The following is a 16,512-nucleotide window of genomic DNA, read 5'->3' on the forward strand; positions in this document are numbered from 1 at the left end:
AAACCCAGGATGTACTGCGGGTTGCGTTAGGAATGCTCGGTCATCGCTGTGCCGAATTGCCTTTGTCCTGACAGGGCATGCCAACAAGGCCATGCCCGATTTAAGCTGCACAATGCGCAGCGTTCGCTTAAACCTCGTAGTTATAATCCTCACGTCCTGAACCCCTTTGGTGACGTGGACTAATGGAAGTGTTTCTTGCATCTATTGATTTATACAATGAGCTCATCTTGATCCCCCCCCCCCCTTCCCCCCCCCCCCCCCCGCGTGTCTTCCCAGTGGATGAAGAGGATAATGTTCTTTTGAATCCCGCCGCTCGGAGAGGGCACAGCAATCCGCTGTGCGCAAAAGAAAAAAAGAAGCCAAGTAGAATTTACGCTCATTCCTCTCGCTAGATCGCGAGCAAGCCCATTGGCTCAACGCAGTTTCTTTTTTAACAAATGAAGGAAACAGCCTTTTTAGCGTGGATTACGAAGAGCGATACTTACATCCAAGGTTTCATTTCTCATGTAGCATTTTCTGGAGGCCCTCCAAATCCCCAACCCCCCATGGGCACAATCCCCCCTCCCCACCCCTCCCCCAGGAGAGGAAAATAGCTCAGTCCCGGACAGCTCCGGCTAAATTTAAGCCCTGCCTTACACGAATAGACAAGCAAAGAGATCGTGGTTAGTTTGATCAGTAGATATACTGCGTCGTCATGCCAGGGTTTCTCTCCGCAGCATGGAGCGTGATTTACATTTGAGGTTGTAGTTCCCGGCATCGTATGTAAACGTCGGAACGGGGACGGTGTAATAATCCTGTGGGCGATGCAGGTTTGCGGAATGCGCCTAGGAAACCCGCCGGCTTAATTCCTGCATCCATCCAACACCTCGGCGGGGTTGTTTCACCGACCGTACGGTCACAGGTCAAGGTGCGCACACGTAAAGCATTGCGGTGCCTGATCACTGAACGTTTACGTGTACATTAAAACGCGTCGATGGCGGTACGAAACCTCGATCATTCGTCTGTTTGTTGAAACGAGACAACAAAGCCGATCTACAGAATTCTAGTTCCATTGCCCTCTCAACGCTAAGATTGGAGAGAACCCATGATAAAATTGACACGTTAGGGGACAACCGACCATCCGAGGAAGCTGGATTGAGAAACCACATAAATGCGATGAACCAGATTCTACGAGAGGCAAAGTCGTAAAAAAAATGCAATTTTAACGTACCTTGGATTTTTGTCGAAAAGGTGTTTTCATCTGTAGCATTGTAATCGCAGTCGTTTGGTGTAGGCCGGAAGAAGGCGGTGACCTGTGCAGCCGTATCTTTGGTGTCCCAGAGCCCAGGCTGGGATCCGCAGTGGTGGAAAACGAGAGAGGTTATTTAAACAAATCAACAAATCGCACGCAAGCTCAAACAAAGCAACGGAATAAATAGAGAGAGGGAAAAAAACAGAACAAAAATGTAAAACAGCAGGTAGTTTGTCAGTCAAAAAATATATATGGTGTGGTCCATTAGTGTTCTTACAACCCGAGAGATTTTGATTTAAAGCTTTCGTGACTGTAGGGATTCATAGTCTTGGTTCTTTCGGTAAGGTCACGTAGAAGGGAAACAATAAAATAATAAAAATGAGAATAAATTGTTTCCCTTCTATGTGACTTTACCGAAAGAACCAAGAATATGAAACCGGGTGATGCAGTAATAACAAAAGATAAATTGACGTCATTTAAACACGATTTAGGAAGATAGCACAGCTGAGATTGCACAGCTGAGATTTCCCTCCCACGGAGGCCACGTGCAGCGACTCTGGAAGGCGCGTTCTGACCGCTCGATTGGAGACATTCCAGGCGTAACCATAACACGGATGTAGCCAGTTGTAGTCGACGTACCGTCCAGTGGAAATGAACCAGGAGGGAATGATTGAACAACTAAATTATGGCTGCAATTTTAAAAAGGACACAACTGAAATACACAACGGAGTGTGTGCTTGTGTGTATATCTAGGATATCTATTGAAAAATGTAACATCACAATAAATGAGTGAAAAGGTTAAACGAGCAGGGCAGGTCGCGAGTGCTTTTGGAAAATTGTCCTGCAAAATGAAAACGCAACAATACAGCTGGAGTTTGCAGTGCACGCTATTTTAATACCTGTCATGACATGGTTTGGAAAAAAAAACACGCGAACACCGACAAAAAATGGTACAAAGGCGTTGCATAATAGGTGCACGTTGGGATTTATACCGCGGGGACAGAAGAGAGGGAACACGTGGGGGGGGGGGGGTCACAGGGCCAACGCGAATCAGAGGCGGCGGGCGGAACGTGCCGGGAAGCGAGAGGGGTGGCGGCCACCAGATAAGACTGGTGACGGAACGGCAGCACGTTCCTTCCCACCGCACCTCCGATTAAGCACGGTTAGCGACGAGCGGTGCGATAGAAGTTCAACGTACGTGCATTCAGTCAGAGTGATGGCACTTTTTTTTCCGGATCAATACAAAAATGTTTTCCCCCGGATAAGGAATTTCGTATCAAGGCCGCATCTGCGGGAATTTCAGATTAATACAAACATTGGGAAAGTATCCCACCACCCCCCCCCCCCCTGGTTCTGAGATGTCTGCAAATTGCAGGGTGGTGTCCCGTTTACCGCTCAATCTCGGAAAACGCAAGCGGTTCCACGCCTATTTTATTTAGAGGAGGCGTAGCAGATGCCATTGTTTTAAAAAAGACATTCTTACTCACCGCAGAGAACCGGAGCGATAATTGGCGCCAATCGGTGCCACACGCCCTCCTGCATGGACTTGTGGGAGAGCCTCGGTACTGACAAAAGGGTTAAATGGGCAACTGCATGGGAACGCCAGGTGCCTGTCACCGTAGGAGGGGGGTGGGGGTTATTTTAGAGACAGGCAAAACCCTTTGGGATATGAATTCTCGTGCTCGCAGGGGACCTGCGGTGACACCACGGACACCTGGTGACTGCCAGCTTTGTCCTTTACTGTGCGGGGATTTTTTTAGTTGCTTCCCCCTCGTCGCCCACGTGGGGTTTCTTCTTCCCCTTCGGAGAGCTCCGGTTTCTTCCCACGTGGGGCGAATTTGGCGAAAAGGCGCACCAAGTGCACGACCCGCGTGAAGAAAAGCAATTTTGAGGACTCGTTGAGGCTGTCCTGGGTAAATAAGAGGGTGGGAGCATTATCGCGTGCAGCATTCGTTTATGATCGTTGGTGAACGTTGTTCCAATGTCGACCGTATAAGTCTGATCAAGTCTATTAGATCTATTAACTGCGAGACTGATTCAAATAAAAACCACATTACCATTTGTTTCGTCGTCAAATAGGAATTTATTTCTTTGTAGAACAACGCACAGGAGGAGGACAAGCGAGCAATAATGCGTTTGTGCGATTTACACATTGTTCTGCGACTGCCCACCTCGGACGCCACAGAGACGAGAACCCATGAACAAGAAAGACACGGAACGTACAGGAAACGGCGTGCGCACACAAACGCGCAGACGCCTGCCAAGACGGGTTTCAAGTCAGCGGGGAGCCATTGACCCAGCGTACGTTTGGACGGAAAGGCGAACCACGATTGTCACCGTGCCGCTCTTTTTCCACCGGCAAATCCGAACCGAACCAGCGCCGGGTTTGCCATTCACGGTTGCGGGGTCGTCTTTTCCCTCGCCACTGCCTCTTTTCCGTCTCCCCGGGCCGGAACTAAACCGTGCTAATGTCATTTGCCGTCGCAAGAAAGGCATCCGAATCTGCTTCGTGGCCAAGGTTAGTTCGGGGGGCGGGAATGACGACGTTGATCGTCACGCCCGACGTCGGACGCACCCAGGGGGGCACGGCGTTACCGCGTCACCCTGAGCGCTCGTCTCGAGTTGCACGACGGGCGGGCGGCCCATACACCAACGAATCTCGGAATGCGCAATCGGTTTCACGTCCATTTTATTGAGAGGCGTGGCGAAGATGGTTTTTAAATGACATCGCGATCACCGCAGAGTCTGTGGCGACACGACCACACACTGTACGATAGCCGGCGCCAAAAACTGTGCCACACCGCCCTCCCGCATTGCCATGTGGGAGCCTCGGTACCGATAAAGTTACGTACTTTTAAGTTTAGTTTTCTTCCTGCAAAACTGATGACGTACATCATTGGAATGGGAAAGGGTTAAAACGATTGTCAGTTCTCCCGTGTGCGACTGAAAATGATTAAATATATAGCACACAGGGCATGTACAAAGTATTGCCTCTCTCTTCGAGCGAGTCAACAAAATGCGCTAACATCAAACTTTCAGTCCAAGTATTTTTTTGTTGCTTCAATACTTCATATATAATTAAAAAAAACCTATTAAAAGTGTTTACAAATCTCCCAAACCACCCGGTTTTCAAATCTTCCAAAAAGATAATTTAAGAAAAAAGTTAACAGTGACCAAGCACTTAAGCATGTTTACCCTCTCTTGAGATCTTCAATTTTATGAACGATGCTCTCCAGTTCCAACTCCATCGCTGCGATTTCTGCGAGTTCTTTGTCCTGCGAAAGAACAGCGCCAGACAATTTGCTTCACGCTGTGCACAGCAACACAAAGCTACCTTTTCAACTTTCACATCGTCAGCCGTGGTCAATCCACTACTGGATTAAGTCGGCCCCCTCCCCCCAAGCCGTCGCCATATCTCCTGGTCCTGCAACGTAATGATCCAAACCCCTGGAACGTTTCATTGCTCCATCTCCCCTATGGACATAAAACCCAGACGCGTTCCATTCCTTTGCTACCACTCCCATCATTATTCTTGACCACCTGCCATCGTTTCCCGCACCTCCTTCTAATGGTGGCCAGGCCCTTTTGTGCAAGAGGTGAGAGTACCCACACTTTACCCCTCCGATTAGCACAGTTGGCCAAGTTCAGTGCGACAGAAGTTCAACATCGTCTCTCCAAGCGATGTTTCCTCTCTCCGAAGCCCACTCACCGTTCTTAAATTTGAATTACGTCATCAACCTGTGCCCTTGATCCACGTGTTCCTCTTTCGCCCTTTGAATTTTATTCCACGTACGAAGGTTTCCTTTATTTGTTCCACACTTCTTTCTTCTTACGATATTGTCACGGAAGATCATTCGCACCGATTCAAAACCGATTAAAACCGAGTCTCATGCGGATTAATGTGTTGTCGTCTCGTATTAACGCTTTCCCGTTCCAATGGCGTGCGTGCACGTCACCAGTTTTTTCTTCCGATTCCATTCCGATGACGTACGTGGACATCATCGTCATGAAACCGGAAGAAAAACTAAAATAAAATCACTTTTATCGGGACCGAGGCTCCCACAAGGCCATGCGGGAGGGCGTGCGGCGCAGCTTGGCGCCAGCTGTCCGTGCAGTGCGGTCGTGTCGTGACGGTTCTCGGCGGCGAGTGCAAACGTCCTCAAGAACAACGGCGCTCTCCAAGTAAAATTAACACCGAGCCGCTTGCGCGTTGCAAGATTCAGCGGTGAACGGGACACCACCCACCCTGCAACTTGTAGACGTCTCGGAACGGGAAAGGGTTAAGTTGAGTAGAAGTCACTTTCTCTGGTCATCTGCACTGCCGAGACATTTCCCACGATCGATTCTCGGCCCCAGACATTCCTCTTCTCTTCTGCCTCGCTGCTTCCATGTTACACTTCAACAATAATATCATCTCAATCCCACCTCCGGCCCTCTAGGAGTTTAAAAACAATCGTTCCCCACTCTTTATAAAATAAAATCCCTTTCGGCACGCGAGCGTACTTTGGATGAGGACGCATGTAGACACTGTACGCGTCTGAATTGTATATTTTTAAAAGTTATTGTGCATTTTTTCTTTACCTTAGCTTCTGATCTCAGAAGCTAAGCAAAATTGAGCCTGGATAATTTATAGGATGGGCAAGCACAAGCACCAACCAGCTGTCACAGGCCTCAGAGACGACTTGGGGGACAGAAGTGCAGAGAAATCCATAGTTGTCTTCCACTTCTATGCTCCCACGTCTATGGCCCCCCTGCCTTCACCACCACGTACGGGCATGTGTCGTGCCATGCACTCAAATAACCCCCACGACCGCCATGGTATGGGGAGGCCCTCATCCAGCAGCAAATTGGCAGAGGACTGTCTATACGCACCTGCACATTGGACACCGTGCAATTGTTTAAAAAAAGTAGGGGGACGTTACCTCTTCGCTGCTGCTCCAGGCCGCACGACTGCCACGATCCGTGGCTCCGTGGGGATTTCCCACGAATCCCTCCGAACCGATCTCCCTTCCCGCCTGGCGCGTGGCGGCGGTACCACCACTACCAGCAGCAGCAGCAGCAGATTCTCGCTTTGCAACCGCTGCGTCGCCAAGCGCCAGCGTAACGCCGGGCGCGTCGTCACTCCGTTCCCTCTCCGCAGGAAGCAACGCGGCGGTGGCGGCAGTGGTGGCATCGTCTGCGGCATCTCGACTGGGACCCCCCATGCTCGCCTTCCCACCAGCGCTCTGCAGGGTCATCCGTATGAGCTCCTCCTCCACCTTCTCGCCCTCCGACTCGCCCTCTCGTCCACGGCGCTCCCGCAAGCCGGCTCTTAGATCCGTTGCCCTCGAGCTTCTCCCTTCCTCCGCCTCTCCATGGCCTCCACCGGCATTCTGGTGGCGGTCGTCGTCATCGCCTTCGCGGTGGTTAGGAGCCGCGTTCCGTTCCTGTTCAGAAAGCGTCAGCGGCGCGGGTCGTTCGCTTTCACGTTCGTCGCTGGGATGCCGGGAAAATCTCGCGCCTTCGAGATGCCCCCCCCCGGTTTGATAATCTCGGCCGTCTTCGCCGTCTTCTCTTTCAATCGACCGCGTCGCCCCGTCCCCACGGGCACGTTCGCGGGTGTCGTCGTCGTCGTCATCGTCGACGCCGTCGCCCTTCGTGACTACGCGAGGCTCAGCGGCGTTGTGCTCAAGGCCATCTCCACGCAGCTCGTATCCCGTCTCAACGTTCCTCGCCTCGATTCCAAGACCTTCACTTCCGCGTCGGCTCCCACCGCGGTTCCTGTAATTTACGTTTCTTTTATCGACGGCTGCCGATGTATCATCATCATCGTCACGTGTAGCCCCATCGCCTGGTCCCCCCTGCTTGACGAGATGCGCGCGTTCTCCCTTGGTCACTCTCCCCATTCCTGCCACCCCTTCACGCGCCCCCTCCCCGCCGTGCTGGACCCACTCTCCCGCGCCTCCCAGCGGATCCTCTCCCCCTTGGTCACTTTCAACCGGGCGATTGGCCCAGGCGTCCGGCACCGCCGTTCTCTCGGCCTCTTGTTGGCGCGGAGCTTCAATTAGTTCAGCTGCGGAGAGGGGAAATCACCGTTAACTCGTGCCGCAACCACTCTCAATTCAACGCCAACAAACACACACGCACGGAACGTCTATTTTCTTTCAAAATAATCCTCACCGTGCCTGGAGAGTTGCTGCAGCACTTGGATTAAATCTTTACGATGAAGAAAGCCATTAATTCTTTCATCTGAAAAAGACAACATTAAAATTACACGCTTTCAGAACGCGATTTCCAGCGCTGTATTTTATTGTCCATGCGCTCAATACGCAGCGTCGAGAGCCGGCACACGGGGAAGGAAGCGATGTCGAGGCGGTGGCATCAATGATCTCTTCATCCAGCCTCCCAGCCAGAGATGAAATCTCCTTTGGCAGTGATGAGCAACCCAGACGAGTTAGTGGGCCACACGAGCGACCCTCCTTCACCCTAGACCAGGGGTCGGCAACCTGTGGCCCTGGAGCCGCATGCGTCTCTGCGAGGACCGCTGCTTCGTGATGTTATCCGCCCTGCGTTGCGGCTCTTCACCGAATTCGAAAAAAAAATTGCTCTTCTTGTTATTTTGGTTGTCGACCCTTGCCCTAGACACGCTGAGACCAAGCCACCACGAGGTGGGGGAAAGGCCGCAGGGTGCCCACCAATCTCCTACGGTTCTCACGCGGCCAGAATTCCAAAACGCATTCAATGGACACGACGTGCACTGCCGGCGTCCAGCACTGTGGGGGTTAAGGGTCGGTGGATCTCGCCAATTTGTGGACTAATTCCCCCACCTGTATGGGAATTGAGCGTTACTCCGCCTCCTCCCTCACACGTGTGGGTTGTCTCCGGGTACTCTGGTTCCCCCACCCCACCCCCACCCCACGTATAAACGCTCATCGATGGAGTTGGCCAAACATTTTAATTTAGGGCCACAAAGCTCAGGCATTGTGTTGCCATGGGTTTTCTGGCTTCCCCGTGGCTCCGAATCATTCCCCCTCGCTCTCTCTTTGAGGGGGAGTGAGAGAAAAAGTGTGCGAGTTACACATTCTAGAATGTTAGTATTACCATCATGCAACGGCTATCGACCCATCTATCCATCCCCTTGTCCCCATGCCGGCGGAAGCCTTTTGCGTCTGGTGTCCGTTTTACCTTCTCGCAACACGCGGAGGCAGTTTTCCGTGGCGGGCGCAGGGCTGGCTTCCGAGATGGCGCGAGTGACCACCTCACCGACGCACCTAGCCACCTGCCGAGCAGAGGAATTACTCCCAAGGTGAATCGCGGTGGCGGGCAGGTGGCGGGCAGATGGTGGCGGCGGTGGCGGCGGCGGTGGCGGCGGCGTTGGCGGATGATTGGGGTCAAGGTCACAGAGAGGTCATCCAGCGGCTGGCCGCGAAACTCGGGAGCCCGTTTTTAATGATCGAGCCGCGGGGAGGCAGGCGACGCACGGAGGTGGTGGTAAACGTACAGGCCAAGAAGCTGTGTGTGTGTGTGTGTGCGCGCACACGCGCGCGTATGTACGTAGAACTTCTTTCGCACCGTACGTAGCCGACCGTGCTGAAAATCAAGAGTCCAGGAATAGGTCCCAAATTATTATTCACCGGCTTCGCGTCAAAATTGTTGTGACATTGCTGCTGCTGGTTTTTTTTATTTTTTATTAAAGGGCCACACTTGCACAACTGTAGCGAACGTACGAACTGACAAAACGCACGAAAAAAATGGTCGCGGCAAAAATTCTAGCTGCCCGACCGACCGCACCTCGACGCGAGCGTACAGCTCCATGCGACGTTCACGTTACGGTTTCCTTCGCAGCATGGCGGTCGATGCGATTCAAAAGATTTGAGAAAAAAAACGACGCCAATCAAGGGGATTAAAACGCCGCTCGGATCGCTGCTCTGCAACGTCGACTCCCTCGCCGTCGAGCTGCCTCTCCCCCACCTCCATATCAACAGCAGCTGACATGTTCACCGACGCTGTCGTGACAGATGCAGTGCAGCGAGAGAGACGAAATTATCGTGAAGCACGGTCATTAAATTACACGAGCGCTCGCGTACGCGAGATGCACCCTACACCCCTCCCTCCCCCCGCCGCCGCCCCCCCCCCCCCCAGGCAGTGCAGTTTTTGTGCGGAGAATTTCGCACAACGATGTTTTTATATATATCGTTTTTTTTCTACTTACGCTATCATCTGTTGTCAGCAAAGTCGCCGGCACGGGAACGGACGACACTGAAGAAGAGAAAAAAACAAAACAAGAAACAATTCCTCCATCACACGCGTGGACGTAAGAAAGCGGCTCGTTACAGTACCTCATGTCAATGTATTTGTCCTTCCCCCCGGCAACTCAGATTTGCACGGTCGGCTATGTACGGCGCGAACAAAGTTCAACGTACATGCATTTGCTTCGCACCTTCTTACAAAAAAATAGAAGTTTAGCAGTTTTTTTTCCTCCGGGCTTATTCGCAAATCATTTCCCACGAGCATTGTGTGCGACTGGAGCAACGCAGAGTGTAAGTGTGTACTTGTGTGGGAATTAATCTATAGGGAAGGCAACGTGTAAAAAATTTAATTTAAAATCAGGCTCCCATCACCAACATCGACAGCACAATTCTTAATGAGCCACGTGGTTCTCATATAGTCTCACGCACTGCAAACAGATACCGTGAACACTCTGGGAAATGTTAGTGCTTAAAAAACACGCACATTGAGAAACAGTTCATTTGTTATCACCTTTCATTGCAAGTTAGTCATCGATAAAAAAAAATCTTCTTCTTTCAAACGGCCAAATAAAAAGCAGCCGTTTCGAGATTCAGCCACCGGGCGAATTCGCCTTTCAATTGCTTTGTCTGAGAATGGTGAATAGCTGATAATCCGCTTTCAAGTCCATTTTTATAATTTATATTTTTAAAATCGCACACACCATATAGGATTTGTATTGACAATCAAATGTACTCGGTGCATATCTCAAACTCTCTATGTGCTGTGTCCTTTCTCAGACGTTTCTGAGATCATGATATTCCATCCACTGCGCACTACTCATGATATTACACTCAAGAACTTTGCATGGGAAACTCCCAGTTGCATCCAAGTCTGCCCTACATTATCTATAAATAAGGAATGAACGCTTCCGCAAGGTAACTCAAGACCCACAGGAAAAATCGCCACGACGAATACACATTCCTTGCAGATGTTTGCTGCTAAAGTCGTGAGCCAATAATCACGTTAGTCAATCGTCACATTGTTGTCCGTGATCATCACGTTGGATGGGTGAAGTGGCTCAGCGGTGGCGCGCTCCACACTCGTTGCAGAGGCTCACGGTTCGAATACAGCGGCCGTCCTAGTTAATACTGCTCATGCAAGAACCGTAAATGATGGGAGGTGATACCGGTAAGCGTCTGCTTCGTCGTGGGATGTTAAAGATCCTGTGATGCCACTCGTAACGGAAGGCCACTGTGTGCCGGCGTCATGGTCCAAAACTGCCAAATGTCAAAATGTACCCGCACATTTACTCGGTTGGAAATCTACTGCCAAACCCTTGGCAGGACCCTCCTGAAAAAAGTTACGAGCGTAATAGAAAGGATGTTCTCATTGACTCACTACCTATTACACAACCACTCTCCGGCACCACTCTTCGGCACCACTCTCCATGCAGCAATCTGCCGCGCGCGCTGTCCGTGGTGCTGAAGCTAATGCACGCTCCGGTGTGTTATTTGTTACGCTCGGTTTTTTACCCAGCAGGAAAGCATCACCCGAGTCTCACGACTCCTGTCTAGGAGGGTCCTGCAAAATGTTTCGCAGCAGGGGGCGATGATCGATTGCTATTCAGATTCCAATTGAGTGAAAAGAAGCAGTGCAACCGTTCCAATTTGGAACATCTGGGACCATGCGTGCGTGATATTTGCGTCGAGGGAAAGCGACGTGGGTAACAAGGACAGGAGCTACCACGCGATACCACCACCACGAGACCACAGCGACTGGCGCAGGCATAGACGCTACGTGTCGCCATGTGCCAGTTCTCTTTCATGGCACATTGTATGCAAAATTAAAACGGATTTTTTTGGCGATGCTGCTGCGTTTGTCAGTGGTGCACGAACAACAAACGCGACACGTTCGTCAATCACACTGCCTCAAAAACATAAATTATACAATAGGTGACGTTTATGGCAATGGTCCTTCTCCATAGCTATTCGCAGGACATGCAGAAGTGCCATTGCCTGAAAACGTCATCTGTTAACGCCTATATATTTTAATTTCAAGGTCGCCGTGTGTCCAGCTTTTATCACATTTTCAGCGTGCACCCCCTCCCCCCTTCACCGTTCCCTCTTCTTAGCATCCTGCAAAGATTGAATAACCAAGAAGAAGCATCATAAGGGTTGTGGATGTGTGCGCGACTCACCGGCAACCAGGCAGGCGCAGAGGCTCGCCAGCAGCAGGCGGTTCATCTCGGAGAGCTCGAAGAGACCGATGCAAACGGCGTATGTCTGGGTCGCCTAAACAGCACAACACGGCCACACAACCCTCTATATGGGAAGCAAAAACTTGAGATCCCTTTTGGTGCACGCGCGGTGCTGTGGGCAGGGAACGCGAGTGGGTGGGAGTGGGTGAAGAGCTTGTATAGAACGCGTATTAGATATAGAAGCGCATTGCTAAAATACATATATACAATACACCGTATGGTGATTGTTTGAGCAAGTATGCAGGACGAGCGGCGAGATGAAGTCGCGAACACACCGACGCAGATGCGCACGTGCTCACAGCAGCAAAGCGGTGCTGTGGAGACTGCTGCTGGAAGCGGCTGCTTTTAAAGCCACGTCGGGAGGGGGGGTAATGGAGAGGTGGGGGGAGGGGAGGGAAGCGGTGGTGGGATGGCGGTAGGAACAAAGGGGGGCGGGGGGACTCATTGCGTGGCCAGAATTCTAAAACCGAAGCAGTGCTATTTTGTCGGTAGAATTAAAAAAAAATCGGGGCACGCTGCAAAAAAAATAACAACAAGCAAAGCTGGATGGTGCCAGTTGATCTCGAGTCACAGGATTCTCACTTGTGGATGCATTCGCGATTTAAATTAAAATGTTCCTTTAAAATAGGTCAAGCGTTACAAAAAAAAACGAGAGTAGGGGGTGGAGGAAAGTTGATTTGCTCCAGACACACACAGCCACCCGAGGATGCCGATCGATCGCTTGCGTGCTGCCGTCTCCGGCATCACGGGTTGCGCTTAAAAGATCACGCGTCGTGCAGGCAGGCGATACCACCTCGGGCAAAATAAGCGTGCCGTAGGCAAACAAAAAAACTCCACATTCACATCCCGGTCAAAAACAAACGTTAAAGACACGTCCTGCTCAAATTGGTTGGCATCTCCGATTAGCACGGTTGGCTACGTACGGTCCTAAAGAGGTTCAGAATACATCCATCACAGACAAATGAGCATAAAAGAGGTATTATTTGGTGCTCATCTGCACAGCCGTGCAGATTCAGTGGTGACAATTTCCACGTTTGCACGGGGTGGAGGGGGGGGAGTGAATCTATCCATAAGAACCCACAAAGTGCAACTCATTTGATCGAACCCGGGGACGGATGGTGGGGATAAGTCAATCCGCCCCCCCCCCCACCCCCCCCCCCACCAGGATTTAAACTCGGATCCTTCTGCTTGTGAGCCGATCGCTCTCCCGCTTGAGCGACATCTTCTTGCTTGCGAGTCAACGTTCATATTTTTTTGGTCCTGCGCTCTCCCAGGAACGAGGGGACTACGCGGCGACTCCTCTCACGGCCAAGGGGCTGCCGCTGCTGCTCTCCACCCCCCCCCCTCTCTCTCTCCATGCCTTGAAAATGAACGGCAGCAACGCCGCCGCAGAAACGAGTGGACGACAGAAATCGTGTTCCCGACGCTCGCGAGCTTCCGCCCTCGCCGCCGTCGCCGGACAAAATAAACGCGGGGTCAAAATAGTCGCTGCGCTACAAGCACCACCCCGGTTCACTCCTCTAAACGCGACGCAGGGACAGACAAGCGGGTGACGAAACGAGCACATTTCAATCTCGCCGATGGGGTTATACATCCATCCTATCCATCCTATCCATCCTATCCATCCTATCCTTCCCCCCCCCCCCGCCACCTCGCTGCAACCACTCAACAGCCATGCATTATGTATGCGCCCACATCCATCGATAGTGCCTGCTGCGGAATAATGAATTGGAGCTTCACATTAAATCCTGTAATTCACGATAATTTAATTATTTGGCGATACTTTTACCGTAATTACTTTCGCCGTGGCACTCGTGCGCTTCATTAGGGTTAAGAGCCCGCAGGAATCGATTGATCTTATTAAAGGGAAGAGGCAATGGCTGGGCAACAAAGCTCACTTTCTCCGTGGTATTTCTGAAACTGCAATGTGCATTTTTTTTGTTTACAAATGGTATTACCCACCCAGCTCCTTTTAAAACAAAACAACCCCCCCACCCCGACAGCTATTATTATTATTATTGATGGAATTCAACAACAAGACAGAAGCCAGCGGAGCCGCAGTGCACACACCAAGTGCACGGTCGACACGCACACAGACACAGACGTGGGTGGCTGCGGGTGCTGCTCGGCAGTGAGAGCTGGGAAACCGAGAAAGGGGCGAGAGAGGGCGTGAGACGGAGCGAAGTCAAAGGGTAGGTGTTGGGGGTCGCGGGGGGGAGGGTAGCGAAGATGTAAAGGAAAGTATCAAGGAACACGCGGTGTCGGGGTGACATCAAAATATGGGGAGCGTAATGAATCAAAGGCAGGGTGCAAATCAACAAAAGGGGTGGCACATCTTCCCGTACACCGCCGCTGGCCTCTGTGACAGAGCCCCCACCACCCCTCCTCCTCAATGTTCCAGAGTGGAGATATTTCAAGCGTCAAATTCAGCGAGCGCTCGAAGTGCGGGCAAGACCAGCCGTCGTAGCTTGCGTTCAAAAAACAGACTTCCGCTTGACACGCACGATCCTTCCTCGCGTACGCACAGCGGTGGACTTGAAAACGTGCGTTCGTGTTAAGCCGTGTTCAGTTTCAAACATTTTTTTCAACAAATTAAAAGGAATTTTTGAAACTCAATATTTGTTGTTATTATAATTATTATTACTACTAGTACTGCAAAAAAGTGCAGAAATACCGAGCTATAAGCGATTGCTAATTTCAACCTGCAACCATCGTCTGCGCGATTGAGCGGCCTTCATTTTTCGTCACCACGCCACCGGCAAAGTAAAAAAAGAGAAAAAGAAATTGCTCCTGCGAATCAAATTACAAAGACACTCAACCCCGTGGGCATGGATCACGCTGCTGTGCTGCAGCTGCAGAATACTCCGCTGCTGCTTCTGCTGGAGCTGCTGCTGCTGCAGCTACTAGAGCTCCTGCTGCTTCTGCTGGAGCTGCTGCTGCAGCTACAGCTACTAGAGCTCCTGCTGCTTCTGCTGGAGCTGCTGCTGCAGCTACAGCTACTAGAGCTCCTGCTGCTTCTGCTGGAGCTGCTGCTGCAGCTACTAGAGCTCCTGCTGCTTCTGCTGGAGCTGCTGCTGCAGCTACAGCTACTAGAGCTCCTGCTGCTTCTACTGGAGCTGCTGCTGCAGCTACAGCTACTAGAGCTTCTGCTGCTTCTGCTGGAGCTGCTGCTGCTGCAGCTACTAGAGCTTCTGCTGCTTCTGCTGGAGCTGCTGCTGCAGCTACAGCTACTAGAGCTCTTGCTGCTTCTGCTGGAGCTGCTGCTGCAGCTACTAGAGCTCCTGCTGCTTCTGCTGGAGCTGCTGCTGCAGCTGCAGCTACTAGAGCTGCTTCTGCTGGAGTTGCTGCTGCTGCAGCTACTAGAGCTGCTTCTGCTGGAGCTGCTGCTGCTGCAGCTACTAGAGCTGCTTCTGCTGGAGCTGCTGCTGCAGCTACTAGAGCTTCTGCTGCTTCTGCTGGAGCTGCTGCTGCTGCAGCTACTAGAGCATCTGCTGCTTCTGCTGGAGGTGCTGCTGCAGCTGCAGCTACTAGAGCTGCTTCTGCTGGAGCTGCTGCTGCTGCTGCAGCTACTAGAGCTTCTGCTGCTTCTGCTGGAGGTGCTGCGGCAAATTGTGTCTCTACTAAATTGTCTCCCCCATTGATCTCTTCTTCGAGGGCCGATGCGATGGTATTCGTTGTGCGATGAGACGCCTCACACAGGTTGGCCACGTGAGAGCAATCATCTGCCTCCCACCCTCCCACTGCGGATAAATCGGGCGGATACGGGAAAAACTCTTTTAAACAAGACACGTCGTAATTTCACGCACGGACGTAGCGAGTTCTCAGTGATGACATCACATTTACCCCCTCTATTAAGGACCGAAACGGGAAGATTTCTCCAGAAATCTGGCTGTCGCCTGATGAAGCTGGTTGTAATTACCGGCGAAACGTCGTACTCGAATTGTAAATGTCGTGGGCTCACTCTCCAACACACCGGTGTGCTGAACTAGTAACGAATTGGCACGTTTTGTTTACGTGACAAACCTTACTAAATTGGCTTTGTCGGGTGGTGGCGGGTTTAATTACACATTTATATTTACGCGATCTAACCCAACCCCCCCCCTCTATTCTGGAGTGCTAAGCGTTTACGAATCATGACACGTGGTCCCCCACAATGTGCTGAAACAGTTGTTTCCCTTCTTGCAAAATCACCAAACCAACAAACAAAACAAATCTTCCAGCACCGGATGGCCACAGAGTGAGAATTACGGAGCGCTCACAGATCCCAGCGCTCTGCTGAGACGCAATTGAGAAATGGAGAGTTCTGCACGTTCCGTGTGGTCAATATAACGCATTCGTGCATTCGCGTTGATTGAACGGACATTGAGCATCAACCTGGGCTGTCCAAGTATCAGCCAGCGCGAGTACATTTGCCTAAGCTCATAAAAAAACGAATTCTCGATGTTTTTTTAATAAATAATATTTTTAGTGAGCAAGGCCGGCATAAATTGCGAAAAAAACCTATTTCTACGTACAAGAGAGTGAAAGAGAGCGAATTTTACTCAACGCCGCGTGAAACTTCCACCTACGAGCGATTGTTGATTCTTCGCAGGCAGCAATGGAAGAAACGGAAGAGACGAGCACCTCAGATAAAATCTGTGCATGGCGAGAAAAATCCAAATCGCAAGAGGAGATTAAAACAACAACAACAACGGCAGCGGCGGGACTGCTTTCGCAAACCAACACGAAAACCGGCATCTCCTTCAAGGAGTGCAGCATTTTGTGGTGTGCTCTTAAAAACATCGCCAGAATATGTAAGTATGTATGGTGGAGGAAT

At 51.1% G+C, this 16,512-nt stretch overlaps 2 protein-coding genes across 2 annotated transcripts in view; one reads left to right on the forward strand and one right to left on the reverse strand.

The window, feature by feature from the left end:
• Positions 1-3,292, forward strand: part of LOC116943125 (calpain-9-like) — a 20,243-nt gene extending 16,951 nt beyond the window's left edge. Inside the window, exon 17 of the mRNA XM_076067750.1 lies at positions 277-3,292. Within this exon, the coding sequence (XP_075923865.1) occupies positions 277-303 (27 nt within the window). The 3' untranslated portion in view covers positions 304-3,292. The remainder of the gene's footprint in view (positions 1-276) is intronic.
• On the reverse strand, positions 3,291-12,071 carry LOC116943249 (uncharacterized). The gene is made up of 7 exons (XM_076067680.1): positions 11,972-12,071; positions 11,637-11,730; positions 9,423-9,469; positions 8,396-8,489; positions 7,391-7,459; positions 6,154-7,283; positions 3,291-4,506 (listed from the first exon to the last, which is right to left on the reverse strand). Exons 2-7 carry the CDS (start codon positions 11,680-11,682, stop codon positions 4,423-4,425), a joined length of 1,470 nt encoding a protein of 489 aa, XP_075923795.1. The 5' UTR covers positions 11,683-11,730; positions 11,972-12,071; the 3' UTR covers positions 3,291-4,422.
• Between the last annotated feature and the right edge of the window lie 4,441 nt (positions 12,072-16,512).

This window comes from Petromyzon marinus, chromosome 17 (genome assembly GCF_048934315.1).
Source record: "Petromyzon marinus isolate PM22_M1 ecotype Great Lakes invasive population chromosome 17, UKy_Petmar_22M1.pri1.0, whole genome shotgun sequence".
In the NCBI taxonomy this organism is placed as follows: domain Eukaryota; kingdom Metazoa; phylum Chordata; class Hyperoartia; order Petromyzontiformes; family Petromyzontidae; genus Petromyzon; species Petromyzon marinus.

Coding starts and splice junctions, on each gene's coding strand:
- LOC116943249 (XM_076067680.1), bottom strand. CDS start 11,682: ATGAACCGCCTGCTGCTGGCGAGCCTCTGCGCCTGCCTGGTTGCCG. Junction 9,470..11,636: donor CTGCGCCTGCCTGGTTGCCG/GTGAGTCGCGCA, acceptor TCTCTTCTTCAG/TGTCGTCCGTTCCCGTGCCG. Junction 7,460..8,395: donor CCTCCGCGTGTTGCGAGAAG/GTAAAACGGACA, acceptor TGTCTTTTTCAG/ATGAAAGAATTAATGGCTTT.